The 18,517-nt window shown below is 44.3% G+C and overlaps 1 protein-coding gene across 8 annotated transcripts in view; it reads left to right on the forward strand.

Moving 5' to 3' along the window:
- The window catches only part of MAPK14 (mitogen-activated protein kinase 14), a 96,180-nt gene extending 78,000 nt beyond the window's left edge, over positions 1-18,180 (forward strand). For 3 of the 8 annotated variants that reach the window (XM_031012104.3, XM_031012105.3, XM_063707561.1), the window contains exons 11-12: positions 1,505-1,678; positions 2,431-4,808. In XM_031012104.3, coding sequence (XP_030867964.1) covers positions 1,505-1,678; positions 2,431-2,498 — 242 coding nt within the window. In that variant the 3' untranslated portion in view covers positions 2,499-4,808. Of the gene's footprint in view, positions 1-1,504; positions 1,679-2,430; positions 4,809-10,416; positions 12,425-16,419 lie in introns of those variants that run through there. The other 5 variants (XM_063707560.1, XM_055390289.2, XM_055390288.2 and 2 more) reach the window with 4 other exon arrangements.
- Positions 18,181-18,517: the final 337 nt, after the last annotated feature.

The following is an 18,517-nucleotide window of genomic DNA, read 5'->3' on the forward strand; positions in this document are numbered from 1 at the left end:
ACCCCTTATGAAATAATTGCTTTTGGGAAGGAAACCCAGTGAATGCAGAAAGCCATAAGTGAAAAGAATGGATATTTACTTGGTACCAAAATATCCCACAAATTACTTGCTTTGGTCAAAGGGGAAACATCTTAACCCAGTGATCAATTTTAGCTCATTAGTAGTGGGACAGATGGCCTTAATGCACTGTCATGTGCACAGCATCACCTGTATTTTTGCTGAAAATGTTTAACCTGATTCTTACCAAAATTTTTGACCTAACTTCTGGTTTTTGGGAAGTACAGGGGATAGCGGAAAGCAGGGTATAGACACATGACAGCAAAAGAAGCAAAATCAGACACATCCCAAGAAACGGTCATTCTCAGGACAATCAGAGGGTCTCTTTAGATCAAAATGAGGAAAGAACAGGGCTTAGAAGTAAGAAGATTATTCTAGACTAAGAGAGACTAAAGAAATCCAGTCAGTTGCAGTGCATGGCCCCTAATTGAATCCTGGTTTCAACAAACTAGTTCTAAAAGACAACATTGGAATAATTGGAGAAATTTTAACATGAACTGGATTTTAGATGATATTTAGAAATTATTTGTCAGAGATGATAACAGTATTATGATTATATAGGAAGATGTCTTCATGTTGAAATATTTGGGGAGGGTAAAGTGTCATGTCTATAATTTTATTTTAAAACAGTTCAGAAAAAAATACATATAAATACAGAAATATAAAAATGTTAATTGTTGAATCTGTATGCTAGGCATATGAGTGTTCACTTTATCATCGTTTTTACTTTTCTGTTTCTGTATATTTGAAATTTTTCATAGTGAAATTTTTTAAAATAAAATTCCCTTTGATTTTAATACCATGTCTCACCCTCATCACCATGTAAAACCCCCAGTTTATTCACTGTTTGAAGATCTGTTGATGAATATTTGATGTTAGTAAATAAACAGCTTAGGGGGACAAAAAAAAAAAAAAAAAAAACAGCCCTGCCTACCTATGGTAGGTTACTTTAGCTGTAGGCTTTGTGTTATACAGTTTGACTACACTGGTAGCAGTTTGACATTGACATTCCACAAAAGCCTGTTCAAACAGAATCCCAGTCATTTAAAAAAATTCTTCTTTAGTAACATATTCTTTAAAAATACAGAATACAGGAGGAGGGTGAGGGTTGAGAGATAACCTATCGGGTACAATGTTCACTATTTGGTTAATGGGCACGCTAGAAGCCCAGTCCCCATCAGTCCGTGGTGAGATCCACGTAACAAATGTGCACATGTACCCCCGAATCAAAAATAAAATAAAAAAATTTTAAAACAGAAAATACAGACACACACACACACACACACACACACGTAAAGGAGAAGAGGGCTAATATATCCTAGAGTAGGTATTTTGGAGGAGAATTCTTTGTTTGGATATGAAGGGTCAAAACTATGTTTGCTCAATAAGGCATACTTTTTTGTAACATGTTAAAAACTCTTTTCCTTCCTGTCTGTGGTACTGATAGCTGTCGACTTGCTGGAGAAGATGCTTGTATTGGACTCAGATAAGAGAATTACAGCGGCCCAAGCCCTTGCACATGCCTACTTTGCTCAGTACCACGATCCTGATGATGAACCAGTGGCCGATCCTTATGATCAGTCCTTTGAAAGCAGGGACCTCCTTATAGATGAGTGGAAAAGTAAGTCCTAAGGGTAGGATTAACATCTTGAACCACTAACCAAAAGCGGTGGGAAAAATAAAAACTGAATGGTCATAACCAACTTGCTAAAGCTTGTAGATGAGGTCTCTAATGCAGAATGAATATGTTCTCTGGTGGAAACTGTTGTAGACAGTGATACTCTCTGGACCTTTGAGATACTTATGTCTGGTCTGATTTTATGCACAGCCCCTCACATAGGAGTTTTGCATGGAGAGTTGAGGTTTTCAGAGTCATTGCACTTACAACATCTCTCTGAGCTTTTACAGTTTTACAGTTAGTAGAACTGGGGCAAAGAGAATTTATGTCTTATCAGTTAACTTAGAACTAGTTAGGGACAGAGCCAGGAATGGAACCCGTGTATCCCGTGTCCAGTCCCATATTCTTTCCACAAAACACAAGTTCAGAACTCTAGTTAAACCCCAAGAGCCAAGACCATCTGTTGCTGTAGCTTGTGAGAGTGCTCTTTCAGTCTTGAGCACCTTCGTAGACAGCTTAAAAGAAGAGGCACTCAGCTATGAAAAACATGAGAAAAAAAAATGGTTATTTTCTATGTCCCTTGAACTTCTGTGTGATAACGTGTTCCATTAGGATATTACATACAAGCTGTGAGGTAGCCCATCAAACCACTACCTGGACAGGGAGGAAGGATCTTGAGCTTAGAAGTCAGAGTGCTCGCCAGCAAAGAGAATAGCCTAAACTCTCACATCTTACTTTTCCTTCCCAATTTCTAGGCCTGACCTATGATGAAGTCATCAGCTTTGTGCCACCACCCCTTGACCAAGAAGAGATGGAGTCCTGAGCACCTGGTTTCTGTTCTGTTGATCCCACTTCACTGTGAGGGGAAGGCCTTTTCACAGGAACTCTCCAAATATTATTCAAGTGCCTCTTGTTGCAGAGATTTCCTCCATGGTGGAAGGGGGTGTGCGTGCGTGTGCGTGCGTGTTACTGTGTGTGCATGTGTGTGTCTGTCTTTGTGGGAGGGTAAGACAATATGAACAAACTATGATCACAGTGACTTTACAGGAGGTTGTGGATGCTCCAGGGCAGCCTCCACCTTGCTCTTCTTTCTGAGAGTTGGCTCAGGCAGACAAGAGCTGCTGTCCTTTTAGGAATATGTTCAATGCAAAGTAAAAAAATATGAATTGTCCCCAATCCCGGTCATGCTTTTGCCACTTTGGCTTCTCCTGTGACCCCACCTTGACGGTGGGGCGTAGACTTGACAACATCCCACAGTGGCACGGAGAGAAGGCCCATACCTTCTGGTTGCTTCAGACCTGACACCGTCCCTCAGTGATACGTACAGCCAAAAAGGACCAACTGGCTTCTGTGCACTAGCCTGTGATTAACTTGCTTAGTATGGTTCTCAGATCTTGACAGTATATTTGAAACTGTAAATATGTTTGTGCCTTAAAAGGAGAGAAGAAAGTGTAGATAGTTAAAAGACTGCAGCTGCTGAAGTTCTGAGCCGGGCAAGTCGAGAGGGCTGTTGGATGGCTGCTTGTGGGCCTGGAGTAATCAGGCAGCCTTCATAGGCAGTCATGTGTGCATGTGAGCGCATGCGTATATGTGCGTCTCTCTTTGTCCCTCACCCCCAGGTGTTGCCATTTCTCTGCTTACCCTTCACCTTTGGTGCAGAGGTTTCTTGAATATCTGCCCCAGTAGTCAGAAGCAGGTTCTTGATGTCATGTACTTCCTGTGTACTCTTTATTTCTAGCAGAGTGAGGATGTGTTTTGCACGTCTTGCTATTTGAGCATGCACAGCTGCTTGTCCTGCTCTCTTCAGGAGGCCCTGGTGTCAGGCAGGTTTGCCAGTGAAGACTTCTTGGGTAGTTTAGATCCCATGTCACCTCAGCTGATATTATGGCAAGTGACATCACCTCTCTTCAGCCCCTAGTGCTATTCTGTGTTGAACACAATTGATACTTCAGGTGCTTTTGATGTGAAAATCATGAAAAGAGGAACAGATGGATGTATAGCATTTTTATTCATGCCATCTGTTTTCAACCAACTATTTTTGAGGAATTATGGGAAAAGACCAGGGCTTTTTCCCAGGAATATCCCAAACTTCGGAAACAAGTTATTCTCTTCACTCCCAATAACTAATGCTAAGAAATGCTGAAAATCAAAGTAAAAAATTAAAGCCCATAAGGCCAGAAACTCCTTTTGCTATCTTTCTCTAAATATGATTACTTTAAAATAAAAAAGTAACAAGGTGTCTTTTCCACTCCTATGGAAAAGGGTCTTCTTGGCAGCTTAACATTGACTTCTTGGTTTGGGGAGAAATAAATTTTGTTTCAGAATTTTGTATATTGTAGGAATCCTTCGAGAATGTGATTCCTTTTGATGGGGAGAAAGGGCAAATTATTTTAATATTTTGTATTTTCAACTTTATAAAGATAAAATATCCTCAGGGGTGGAGAAGTGTTGTTTTCATAACTTGCTGAATTTCAGGCATTTTGTTCTACATGAGGACTCATATATTTAAGCCTTTTGTGTAATAAGAAAGTATAAAGTCACTTCCAGTGTTGGCTGTGTGACAGAATCTTGTATTTGGGCCAAGGTGTTTCCATTTCTCAATCAGTGCAGTGATACATGTACTCCAGAGGGACAGGGTGGACCCCCTGAGTCAACTGGAGCAAGAAGGAAGGAGGCAGACTGATGGCGATTCCCTCTCACCCGGGACTCTCCCCCTTTCAAGGAAAGTGAACCTTTAAAGTAAAGGCCTCATCTCCTTTATTGCAGTTCAAATCCTCACCATCCACAGCAAGATGAATTTTATCAGCCATGTTTGGTTGTAAATGCTCGTGTGATTTCCTACAGAAATACTGCTCTGAATATTTTGTAATAAAGGTCTTTGCACATGTGACCACATACGTGTTAGGAGGCTGCATGCTCTGGAAGCCTGGACTCTAAGCTGGAGCTCTTGGAAGAGCTCTTCGGTTTCTGAGCATAATGCTCCCATCTCCTGATTTCTCTGAGCAGAAAACAAAAGAGAGAATGAGGGAAATTGCTATTTTATTTGTATTCATGAACTTGGCTGTAATCAGTTATGCCGTATAGGATGTCAGACAATACCACTGGTTAAAATAAAGCCTATTTTTCAAATTCAGTGAGTTTCTCAAGTTTATTATATTTTTCTCTTGTTTTTATTTAATGCACAATATGGCATTATATCAATATCCTTTAAACTGTGACCTGGCATACTTGTCTGACAGATATTAATACTACTCCTAACATTTAGAAAATGTTGATAAAGCTTCTTAGTTGTACATTTTTTGGTGAAGAGTATCCAGGTCTTTGCTGTGGATGGGTAAAGCAAAGAGCAAATGAACGAAGTATAAAGCATTGGGGCCTGTCTTATCTACACTCGAGTGTAAGAGTGGCCGAAATGACAGGGCTCAGCAGACTATGGCCTGAGGGCCAAATCTGGCCCACCACCTGTTTGGTGTAGCCTGCTAAGAATGGCTTTTACATTTTTAAATGGTTGGGAAAGAAAAAAAAAAGAAGTAGTAGATTTTGTAGCATGTGATGTAAGTAATGTAAAACTTAAATTCCAGTATCCATAAATAAAGTTTTATGAGAACAGAGCCACACTCATCTGTTTATGTATTGTCTGTGGCTGCTTTTGTGCTACAGTGACAGAGGCAAATAGTTGCAGCAGAGACTATAGGACCTCCAAAATGTCAGCCATTTACCATCTGGCCCTTTAGAGAAGTCTGCTGACCCTTGGCCCAGGGCTACAGTTTTCTCATCTATAAAGTGAAGTTCAGGTTTTTTTCATCTTTGACATTTGAGACTATCTATAAGCCATATATTTTTATTATAAAACTGCCAGAGAGAAGGTTTGGTTTGTATATATAGGTGTACATTGTTTGTAAGCTTTTAGGCGAATGTATTTTACGACTCTGTTTTGTCTTAGCTGGCTACGGTCCTTGAAAATATTCTTCAGAATGACTGAATTGCATCACGGGATGAAAGAGCCACGGGGTCTCACAGCTGAGTTCTCAGGGACTTTGCTGATGTGCTTCCTTTCTTGGTGTCCTTGGAATGACACCCAGCAGGTGTCTCAGGGTGGATTGTGGGGCTCAGCCTGTGAGGATATTGAGAGCTGGGTTTTTGTCCAGGCCCTGGCTGGCAGCTGGGAATGAAGGCAGTGATCGAAGGCAGACCAAGCATAGTCTCCTTTCCATCCCCAGTGACTTCGTAAGGAGGTGAGAGAAAAGGGCCCCGGTTGTTACATGGGGTCCTTTAGCTCCTGTAAGAATCAGACAGTTGGCCGGGCGTGGTGGCTCACGCCTGTAATCTCAGCACTTTGGGAGGCTGAGGCGGGCAGATCACGAGGTCAGGAGATCGAGACCATCCTGGCTAACATGGTGAAACCCCGTCTCTACTAAAAATACAAAAAATTAGCTGGGCGTGGTGGTGCACGCCTGTAATCCCAGCTATTCGGGAGGCTGAGGCAGGAGAATGGTATGAACCGGGGAGGCGGAACTTGCAGTGAGCCAAGATCATGCCACTGCACTCCAGCCTGGGTGACAGAGTGAGACTCCGTCTCAAAAAAAAAAAAAAAAAAAGAATCAGACCATTGTAGGGAGTATTTTGCCTTCACATACCAGACATGAGACATGAGAGCAGCCTTCCTCCTAGGCTTCTGAGAAGAGGGCCTGCTTAGCCCAAGGAGAGCTGACACCAGAAAAAGCTCCCCTGAAGTGAATCCACTTAAAACGGGGACCAAAATTTCATATGTGGTGGACACTGGGGGATAGGGGAAACCTGAATGGAACTTTAATCATGAAAATGGAACAAAATGACAAAAGCATGTTCATAATTTTAAAGATATATTAATTCTGACAAAGAAGGAAATTAAGTTGTTTTTGAAGTGAAACTGATTTTGTATCTTACAATAATTTTCTCATTTGATTTTTGCAACGTGATCATAGAAGGAAGTTTTGCAAAAATATTTGAGGGCTTCATCAGTTTTCAGAAGGCCTCTTGATATTTTGATATTCACATTCTTTTTTATAAGTATCTATCGGTGATCACCTCCTCAACTTTCCTTTTATTGTTAACTGGTCTGAGTCTGTCACCCACACTTTTCAGAGCTTTTGCTTAAGGTTTGAGCAGTTTTCTAGCATTATTTATCAACTTCATCAAATCCACCACCATTTGCAAGATTTGTGATTATTGCAATTAAGTTGCATTCTATTTGTGTCATTTGTCATATGCTTACAATATAACCACAGAGACTAACAGAAGACCAGAATACAGTGGGCAGGATAAATACTTTGGCTTCAGGTACTTAAGAAGCAAAGAGGGACTAACTTTTTATAAATAGCTCGTTAGTGAATGTTTTCACATTGGGATGACTTTCACTTCTCTATATAATTTGGTAGCTGCAAGGACTTGGTTAATGAATATGCAAATAATAAAGACCGCCTTTTATTTATAATGCAGATATGTTTTAATAATGTACATGCCCTTTGAACTTAGCATTTACACTTCTCAGAAGTCTTCAGCCTGAGCAACATAGCTGGGGACTCTTGACTCTACAAAAATTTTTTTTTCATTAGCCAGGTGTGGTGGTGCATGCCTTGTAGTCCCAGCTGCTTGGGAGGCTGAGGTGGGAGGATCTCTTGAGCCCAGGAGTTCAAGGCTGCAGTGAGTCATGGTTGTGCCACTGCATTCCAGCCTGGGTGACATAGTGAGACCCTGTCTCATAAAAAAAAAAAAAAAAAGGTCTTAAGTGCACAAAGTAGAATGTTTTTCAGTGTCACATTCTTTGTACAGCAAAATACTGGAAGTAACCCACATATCTATGAATAAGGACTTGATTGAATAAGATGGTCATCTGTGCAGTGGAATACCATCCATGGATAGATGTGCAACATACATTGTGAAGGAGAAAAAGTCAGTGGCAAACTATAGTATCCTGGTCCCCTTTTTTGTTGACAGGTAATGCCTGGCTAGGAAATGAATATACATTGAACTGTTAGCAACCATCTCTAGGCAGTGGGATTGTGCCCTTTAATTTTTATGCTATTTCTGTAATGTGTACCTTTTTTTACACTGAGAGTTTTGTTTTGTGATCAGAAGAAACCTTTTCTTTCTTTGTTTTGTTTTTTAATGAGAAAGGTGTTTAAAGGCTATGTGACCTGGGGAACCATTCTCAAATTTCAGTTTTGCCAGGGCTAGAGCCCAGCCTTTCAAGGCAGGAGAACACTTGCTGGAAAGAAATTGCACCCAGCTGTTAGGCCTCTGGCAAGCAAAGCCGCACCAGTACTTTGTAGCGGGATTCTCCACCCAGCTGGGAGGGTTTGGTTGTTTCTTCTTCAGTAGAAGGGTGTATTTTAAGGATCTTAAGCAGGATTTTTCAATTTTGGCACTATTGGCATCTCAGACCAGATAATTATTTGTTGTGGAAGCTGTCCTGTGCAGTGTAGGGTGTTAGGCAGCATCCCTGGCCTCTACCCACTAATGCCAGTAGCACACATGCTCCCTTCCCCCAGTTGGGATAGCCAGAGATGTCTCCAGATGTTGCCAGATGGCCTCTGGGGAACAAAATCATTCCTGGTTGAAAACCATGAATCTAACACTTCATCCCTCCTAATCTTGCAGAACACCAAAGCCTCTTTTCTTGAAAAAAGAGTTAACACCCACTGGCCTGTTGTAACTTAAGTAGTTTGGTGGCTGGGCACGGTGGCTCATGCCTGTAATCCCAGCACTTTGGGAGGCCGAGGTGGGCGGATCACCTGAGGTCAGGAGTTCAAAACCAGCCTGGCCAACATGGCAAAACCCTGTCTCTACTAAAAATACAAAAAATTAGCCGGGCTTGATGGTGGGCACCTGTAATCCCAGCTACTTAGGAGGCTGAGGCAGGAGAATCGCTTGAACCTGGGAGGCGGAGGTTGCAGTGAGCCAAGATGACACCGCAGCACTCCAGCCTGGGCAACAAGAGTGGAACTCTGTTTAAAAACAAACAAACAAAAAAAAGTAGCTTGGCATCTTGGAGGAAAAGTACAAATTGGAAAGGCCTTTTTAGACTCAAATACATATTTTTAGGGGAAATATGTTTGGTACTGAATAAAGGTCATTTCATTTCTTAAAACAGTAGGTTGAGTAAATTAAGTTATCCTTTGTTCAGAAGTTCTTTGCCATTATCCACAGGCAGAAAATCTGGTAATTAAACTGGGGGTATGACTACAAGATTTTCTTAGACCAGTAAGGAAATAACAAACCTCAGTGTGCCTGGTGTGTTGTGGACACTCAAGATACTGGTTAGTCTGCATCTCACGAGTTGACTCGGGGCATCGAGGCTGTCTTGTTAGGGGGAGTTTGCAGCCTTCTGCATCTGGGAACAGTGTGTGCCTCTAAAGCCAACTGGGGAGAGAGCTCCTGAGGACAAATGGTCCTGAGGCAGTTTCTGGAAAATCCATTATTGAAGCCATAGGCTGTGGTCTAAGTACGCATAGCCAGTGGGATAATGTTATTTGAGTTATTTGAGTAGTTCAATTTAAGGAAGGTGTTTTGTTTAGAAGTTATTATAAGTTAAATAAGGAAGTAACCTTCAGTTTGCAACTAAAAATAGAAACTATGCCACCACCATTTGAGTGTCAGTTGCAGCAGAAAATAAGAAGATGTAAAACCACAGACCCAGCCTAGATTCTTAACAAAAACCAGTGGTTCTAAACTCTTGTCAGATCTATTACCCTTTGCATAACTAATATTTTATAATACCTCTTTTATAATGCTGAGGTGAAATTCATAGATAATTCACACAATTTCAAAGAAAATATAATGATCCAATATAAATGACAAAGGAAAAATACGAATACATTTCCATATATAAGTGCTGGCTGGGCATGGTGGCTCGCACCTGTAATCCCGGCACTTTGGGAGGCTGAGGCGGGCAGAACACTTGAGGTCAGGAGTTTAGGATGAGCCTGGCCAACATGGAGAAACCCGTCTCTACAGAAAATTTTTAAAACGTTAACGGGCGGGGCGCAGTGGCTTACACCTGTAATCACAGCACTTTGGGAGGCTGAGGCAAGTGGATCACTCGCCATCCTGGCCAACATGGTGAAACCCCATCTCTACTAAAAATACGAAATTAGTACAAGATAGAAAAATTAGTCAGCTGTGGTGGCACCCACCTGGGTCCCAGCTACTCAGGAGGCTGAGGCGGGAAAATTGCTTGAACCCGGGAGGCGGATCTTGCAGTAAGCTGAGATCATGCCACTGCACTCCAGCCTGGGCAACAGAGGGAGACTCCGTCTCAAAAAAAAAAAAAAAAAAAAAAAGAAATAATGAAAAAATAAAAAGTTATCTGGGCATGGTGGCACACACCTGTAGTCCCAGCTACTGAGGAGGCTGAGGCAGGAAGATTGCTTAAGCCTTGGAGGTTGAGGCTGCAGTGAGCCATGATCATTCCACTGCACTCCAGCCTGGGTGACAGAGTGAGACCCTGTCTAAAAAAAAATAAAATAAATTCTCAGGCATAACTACATAAAAGAAATAATGAAGTAGTTAGATGCTTGTACCTATACATAGAATCACCTTGAATATGACAGCTCCAAATGCGTACTGATACAGTTGTGTTGTCTTGGCAACTCAGATACCATGGCTGACTGCTGTCAGTCATGATTTTCCTGAAAGTGGTAAGCAACTCTTGGTAAAAATTTCAAACAAACAATTAGAATCTTTTTTTTTTTTTTGGACAGGGTCTCAGTCTGTTGCCCAGCCTGGAGAACTTTTTGATTTACTCAGTTGTGATCCTGGGAAATGTAAGTATATTAATATGCAGAAAAGTATTTGTTTTATATGTAAAACCAAGTTACAGTCTAGGCTCAGATAATCATAAATAGTTTTTTCCACCTTCATGAATGTCCAGCAGGATGTTTGTAATGTGAAGCAATTCTTGTTAAGAATCCCACTCTGCACAGTGGCCCGTGCATGCTCATATCAGTAATACTCCTGATCAGTATGATAACCAAAAATGGCCCCAGAGATTTCAGTGCACCCGCTGAGAACTGCTGACAGATCAAATGACTCTGGGACACCTGGAGTCCTAAGAAGTGAAACCTCGACAATGCAGGACAGACCTGGCTCCCTATTGTCTTCCTTCCTTCCTTCACCTCCTTCCCCCTACTTTCCTTACCTCCCTACTAAAAAGTAGTTCTTTTAGTGAACTGCTACTGTATGTTAGGCAATTTACATTCTTGCATATTCTATACAAGTAATGTCTCTTTCTCAGTCACGTTACAACTGAGGCTAGATTCAACAGACTATCCTGATATCAACTTTGAAAGACTCCTGGTTCCAAAGAGTTTTATAGCATTGGTGTTAGACACGCCTCTTTTGGTTTTTTTAAAGAAAATTTAAAAAAATTAATTCATCATAATTTCCATAAGGACTCCCTGGCTGCTGCTGGCCAAATTGGGGAGGAGTCCCTGGCAGCCACAGCCAGGCACTGGTGCCTTATCTTGTTCAGCACACACTGGATCTCTCTCCCTAGTTCCAGCCCCCTTGCCCTCGCCTCTCTACTCATCTGGGATAGAAATGCACCTCCAGTCCTCTGAAGAGAAACTACCTTTTCCCTCTTTCAGCCAAAAGGGCTCAAGCCAGCACTCGCTTTGTATGTCCTAGAAGATTAGCACGCTTCCCTCTGGCTCTCTATAGCAGTGCTCTAATGGGACAAAGTCACTGTGTGCTCTTGCTTTCTCTCCTGGTCTTTGTGCGTGATAGTCCCTCTCTCTAGAACCCTCTTCCTCCTCCTCATTCCTCTGAGCTAACGTATTCGTTCTTCTGTTCAGCCTTGACATCACTCCCTCGGTGAATTCCTGACCATTCCCAAGCCTGGATTAGCTGTGTCTTCTGCGTGCACCCTGTAATCTGGAATGATCATTGGTGGCACTGATTACACTGCTTTATCATTGCTTGCTGTTTATATCACCTGCTCAAAAAGGAAAAACATATAAAGGTTAAGGATACAGGCTCTGGAACCTTTGATGTGATTAAGTAATTTGCTCAAGATTGTACCAATAATAGAGAGTGGGGCTGTGAGGACTAAATGAGTTAAGACATGAAAAACCCTGAGCATACAGTAAATGCTAAATACTGGCTTAAGGCTGCATGTCATCGAAGACAGATCATGTCTTGTTCACTGTGGTGTCCCTGTCACCTAGCTTGGTACCTGGCACACAGTAGGCATTCAGTCCTTATTGACCGAGTCCGTAAATGACTGTCAGCTTTTAATCCCTTGCAGATCACCTTGTCTTTTGCTTCCTGTTTTTACAATCAATAGTCTTTAGAAGCAAAGATCATTTAAAGAAAAACCAAATATGTATGGGTTATCTGCCTTGCCTAAGAAATGGTGCTGTGTGGAATTTCCTTGTTTAAGAAGAGACACGTGTTAGAAGAATTGGCTTCTGATTCTCTTTGCTGTGTCTTGCTGTGTAATTCAAGTTGGCTGCACAGCAATTTAATGAATTAGAACAAGAACCAAAAGATTATTGAAAGTGGCTGATGGCCATGATCTAGATAATTCCTACTGTGTCCCCATCCATCTGCCACTTTAAAATGAAAATAGCAAGGCAAAAGAAAGATAATTGGAAGGCATTATGGTGTCTTGCACCCTCATTCAGCCATTCTACAAATATCTATTAGGTACCTTCCATCTGTCAGGCACTGGGAATATGGGAAAGAATAAAAGTCAAATTCCTGTCCCCATGGAGTTGTTCGTTGTTTTCATGGGAAAAGGCAGTGGTAAACAATGACTGTACCATCTCGCTGGCACCCCTAGAACAGAACATCTAAGCACCTGTTGCTGGAGGCCATTTCTGGGCCGGTGCACCTTTGATCCACCTCCCTGGCACTCAACTGACAGACAACAGGATTTCTCGTGGCGTCCAGGGCTGCATGTCCTCTTGGGTTACCTCGACCTGATCAGCTGGCTCCACTGTGTGTTTCCAGTGTGAGGTGTGAGGTCACCATCCGCTGCCATTACACAAAGACCCATTTCCCCTGGGCCGTTGCTTAAGTATGACAGAGCTGATTGTCCTGTATGGAAACTCAGCCACTCACAGCTCTGCCCAGTGAGACAGGCAATGACTATCTGATCATGGTTGCTGACACAGTGCTTGTGGTGGGGAGTGTCCCTATCTGGAGGCAAACAGCCGAGTGGCTGCTGTGCCCTCAACAAGCCCTACCCTGCTTCACGGTGAGGAAACAGCCCCCACCCAACCAGTCCTCTCCCCAGCCTCCAGTTGAGTCAGGTGCCCCCCTCCAAGTGTTTATGTAATTTGTGCTGATCTTACCAGGGTCAAAGCACTTACCACATTACTTTGTCTAACTATTATTCTTTCATGACACAAAACATATTTATTGTTGAAAATGTTTAAATGTAGTAGGTAACATCTATTATCCCACTACCTGGAAATAATAGCTGTTGACAGATTGGCATAACTCCAAGAAATTTTTTTAAATCTGGAAAAAAATCATCGCTTTTAAAACTCATTATTATTCAGTGATCTGTGTCAATAAATGGCATTGAAACAGCTAGATAGCCACTTTCCTCCTTCAGCCACAATCATTTCCAGAGAGGTCAAAGATTTAAATGGAGAAAGGCTTTCAAAGCATGTCCCCAAACCTAGAAACCATGCAGGAAAAGGCAAATGAATTTGCCCATACAAAAACTGTAGCGCTTTCATACATTGGCGTCCATTTGGCAGGATTCAGTAAGGGCAGAAGCTGTACATAGCTGCGGTTCTAGGTAATTCTAGAACTTTCTAGAAGCTTTCTTGTATGTCAACAAGGAACAGAGTACAGACTTTTCACTCAACATCATTTGTAATAGCAAAAAATGGGAACAAACCTCAAACACCATCAATAGGGGAATAGGAAATAAACTGCAGTATGTATTCATACAATGAAATATTAAACAGCAGTGAAGACAAATGAACTAGAATGATTCCCCCACCACCACCCCAGACCCTTGCTTTTGTCTCTGTCCCAGGAACAATAGGCAATGTCTGGAGACCTTTTTAGTTGTCACACTTGGAGGTGAGGGTGGTGAGTATCTAGTGGGTAGAGGCCAGGGATGCTGCTAAACATTTTGCAATGCACAGGACGACCCCCACAACAAGGAATTACTCAGCAAAAACATGTCAGCAGTGCCGAGGTTGAGAAACAGAGACGACTCAACATCTTGGCAGATCTCACCAACAACCTTAAGTGAAAAAGGAGGGTGCAAAACGATCTATCTGGCATCGTTTACAGATGCATACGTATAGAGTAAAACTAAAAGCAGACGAGAATAATAAACACCAACTTGTAGAGGGGTCACCTCTAGGGAGGGAGAGAGGGCATGGAATCAGAGAGGGGCATGAAAGGGCTTCAGCTGCCAAGAGCCAGACAGCTTAGGTTCTAATCCTGGTTCCACCACTGACACTGTGTAACCTCCGCAGGTTGCTTGATCATTCGGGGCCTCAGTTATCACAACTGTAAAATGGGATGATATTGATAATAGTGCCTTCTTCACAGGATTGTGGTAAGGGTTAAATACGTTAACCAATGTAGAGCACTTAGAACAGTGTGTGGCTCATAGTAAGAACTATATGTTTTTGTCACCGTTTTCATCATGATGATGAGTATCTATGATGTTCTATTTTTAAAATATCAGAAGTGACTATGGCATGTGTGTGAAACAGCTCAGCGTTCTGCCTTGACAAGGACCTTCACTCCTCCTGCCACGCCCACCAGCCAAGTGAATTTCACCCTCAGCACTTAGTCTATATTTGTTAAGGCAGGCCATCCCGAACATACTCTCCAAATCTGAGACAACTCATTCCAAGCAGTGTGTTTCCTTTTCCTCTCCCCCACCACCGCCGCGCCACCCCCCCCCCCCCCCCCCCCGCCATGATGCTGGAAACTTTTCTTTATTGATACAGATGATGAGCAATGCGGTGATAAGTGTGTGTCCCCCGGCTGTTTTCGCGTTTTCACTAAATTGATGGCTATGGGATTACCGGATTAACAAGGTGCACATTTTGACACTTTGGCAGCATTGCCAAATGGTTCTAAAAGCTTGCCCCAGTTGACACTCCCACCTGCCGACGACAGTGTTGTCACTGTTTCCTGTTGCCGCCCTCACTCGGGTAGGAGCTTCTCAAGCACAGGAACTGTGACATTTGTCCGTGTATTCTCAATGTCTTGAGAGGTGCCTGGCAAAATTTGGTTGAATGGATTAAGGCTTTACCTTAATCACCAGGTAGGTAAGGAGGATAGAGAAAAATAAGACACTCATGCCCTCAAGAACTTACAATTTAGGTTTGTTTGAAAGTTAACTGAGAATTCCAAGTCTAAGGGTGCTGGTGAGAGTGGCCTGGCAAAGCCAGCCCAGGAAGAGCTGCTGAGCAGGTTGTAAGGAACGAGGATGCCCCACCCCCCCCTTGGCAAAGCAGAGGATGGTATTCCAGACAGGTCACAAACAGCTCAAGCAAAGACGTGGTGACAGGGATGAGGAAGGCACGCTTGCGGATGGCTAGAATGGAGGTTGCCTGGGCACAGACACCTTGGAGGATCCGATTAGCAAGAAAGGCAGGGCCTGTCCGGATGGGGGCAAGCCTTGCCCAACAGACTAAGAAGTTTAAACTTTATCCTGGAGGCCACTGAGAGCTACCAGGGGTGGGGCGTTATGGGGAGGCAGGGCTGCTCTGAAACAGGAAGATTAATCACAGCTGGGCTGCCTGTCACACGGGAGCTGTGCTGCCCTCAAGCTGCCCAGCTGGAGCACCCTCTTTCCAGGTGACCAAAGCTGGATCCGGGTGCCCCCTGGCTTAGGAAGGGCAGCCCTGGCAAGTGTGAGGGAGTGAAGACCAGGCCTGAGAAGCAGGGAGAAGCTGTTTGTCAGAGAAGTGTAGTCACCAGGATCAGGGTGGCTTCCCCTCCACAGCCCTTTACTCATCCCTGTTGCCACACCTGTGCTGGGGCTGACAGTGACAGTGGTGTGCTGGAGCTCTCTGTGACTCTTATTTTTTTAGAGACAGGGTCTTGGAATGTTCTTTCTACTTGATTTTATTTCTTACAAAAGATTAGCCCTTCACAAGCATCATCCAGCGCAGCTAAGCATAGTGGTTACTAGCACTGACCCTGGGCAAGACTACCTGGTCTTCACTCCCAGCTCTAGTGCTTACTAGCTGTGTGTCCTTGGGCAAGTCACTTCACCTCTCTGTGCCTCATTGTTATACATAAAATGGGGGATACTGTTAACCCATCTCATAGAGTCCTCAGGAGGATTAAGTTACATGTATGTAAGCTCTTATAACAACTTTTGGGAAATAATTAGTGCTCTTTCCATGTTTATTAAATGCATATAATAGAAAATGAGTGTATCCAGAGAGGCAGTCTGACTTACCTAAGATCACACAGCAAATTAGAGACAGAGCTGGAATCAGAGCCCGAACCTCTGCCATGGCAGGTAGCCCTGCTAGTCTTGTTTGGGGTTATCTGCCCCTGACCAAGGTCCATAGGGCTTCTGGGGAGGATCTATGTGTCCTGACATTGGATAGTTTACTTAGAACGGGTGGAGCAAGGAGACCCCGTGGCCTCTGCCCTGGACAGGCAGGTTGTGGAGGTGGCCTCCAGGGTGCATAGCCTCTCCTGCCTGAGGCAGGCTGCACACAGGAGTCCAGGCAGGACCTGACTCCATTACTGCGGTTTGTCAGGTCAGCACAGCAGAGACTGCCCCAGGCACGAAGGTGAGTTGGGCCTGCATATCAGCTGCACACAGACAGAGATGCAGCGATAACAAGGCTGCTGGGGATAAGGCCCTGCTACATCCCTGCCATTCAGCCAGTCACCGGCTGCCAGGCACTCTTCCAGGTACGTGGAATTCAGTGATGAACAAAATAGACAAAGCCCCTACCCTCGCCAACCTCAAGACATTCTATTAGAGGGGGGCAGACAATAAACAGGTACACAGGGCTTGAAGAACACGAGGCCAGGTAAGGCAGGTGAGCATGGCTTGTAATGAGGTCAAGGGGACCTCGGAGGAGGTGACACATGAGCAGTCCTGAAGGACCAGAGGGAGCACCATGCACAATGCCTGCAACCTGGCATGTGTTACTTCAGTAAACCCTCCTGGTGTCCCTGGCTATGCAAGTGACATTCTCCCATCTTACTGATGAGGAAGCTCCACCTGTAGCCACAAATGGAGGCACGAGATTCAGACTCAGCCCTGTCTCCCAGAACTCAGCTACCTCTCTACTGGCTCACAGGAGTACAAGCACGCTTCAAGAATGTGGACGTCACGAAGCCTGTGGAGGGGGAAGTGGGTGGTGTGCAGTGGAGGTCTTGGGGAGAGGGATATGCACAGGGTTAGTGGGGTGAGTGGATCTAGAGTTCACTCGGGAACACCTCCTTGTAGATGTGAGTTTAGAGTTAGGCTTGGAAAGAAGGAAGGAAGGGAGAGAGGGAGGGAGGGAAGGAAAGAGGAAGGAAGGAAAGGTGGACAATTCCATAGGGAGAGGATCTGGCTCATGCAGAGCTTCAGTGGGAGTGGTGAGGAGGGCTGTCCACAGGGAGGAACCTGCTTTGGAGTGGATGGTGCAAATTCATGGCAAGAGAAGAGGCCTCAGATTCAGGTTGTACACTCTCGTTCTTTCACCACCATATGAAGGTCCAGCCTCATGCTAGGACCTTGGGGGCCCCACAAGGATGAAGCCTCTAGGCCTTCCCTCAGGGAGCAAGGGAAGAACAGCAAATTCAGAAACATCCTAGGACAGATTGTATCAGACTGAACAGTGACCACACATCCCAGATCCCACCCTGTGGTAGGCTAGCCAAGCATATTCCCCTACTATTGCTTACTCGGTCCCACCATTTGGGTCTTCAAGCCACATCTTCCTCTTATGGGTAGTACCCAGAAGAGACAAAACTCCTTGGTTGGTTCAGTCACTAAGTCTTTACTGAGCAGCTACAATGGGCCAGGCACAGTGCCAGGGGGCTCAGCAGTGGCCAGAATACTGCCCTCGCCCTTACAGAGTCATTGTCCAGAGGTGGAGAGGGACATGTCACAGGAGACAATGCAGATTAATTAATATTATGCTGAATGCTACCAAGGACAAGGCCGAGATCAAACAGCGGAGGCCTGGGCACCAGACCTTACCCCAGCCACATCTTTGTAGGGTGGAGTGGAGGGGGGTGACCTGTGGGCTGGGTGCAGGGAGGCAGGCCTTAGGGGTGGAGTGGAAAGGGGAGTGTGGACTGGATGGTGTGGGGAGGGAGGTGTGAAGAGGGGAAGCCTGTCATCCAGAACCCAGAAGGCTGGCTGAGAGGTGCCCGATTCACAGAGCTGTCCCCACCCCCGTCTTCCACCAGGGGGTGCTAAAGCTGAAGGAGGGGAGAGAGGAGGAGGTGGAGGAGGTGCAGGGGAGCAGGGGAGGGTGCCTTTTCTTTCTTGTCTCTCTCTTTCTCTTTCTCTCTCTCCTTCCTCCCTCCCTCCCTCCCTCCCTCCCTCCCTCCCTCCCTCCCTCCCTCCCTCCCTTCCTTCCTTCCTTCCTTCCTTCCTTCCTTCCTTCCTTCCTTCCTTCCTTCCTTTCCTTCCTTCCTGCCTTCCTTTCTTTCTTTTTGAAATGGAGTTTCACTCTTGTTGCCCAGGCTGGGGTGCAGTGGCACGATCTCGGCTCACTGCAACCTCTGCGTCCTGGGTTCAAGTGGTTCTCCTGCTTTAGCCTCCCAAGTAGCTGGGATTACAAGCAAGCACCACCATGCCTGGCTAATTTTTGTATTTTTAGTAGAGATAGGGTTTCACCTTGTTGGCCA

Source organism: Gorilla gorilla, chromosome 5, assembly GCF_029281585.2.
Source record: "Gorilla gorilla gorilla isolate KB3781 chromosome 5, NHGRI_mGorGor1-v2.1_pri, whole genome shotgun sequence".
In the NCBI taxonomy this organism is placed as follows: domain Eukaryota; kingdom Metazoa; phylum Chordata; class Mammalia; order Primates; family Hominidae; genus Gorilla; species Gorilla gorilla.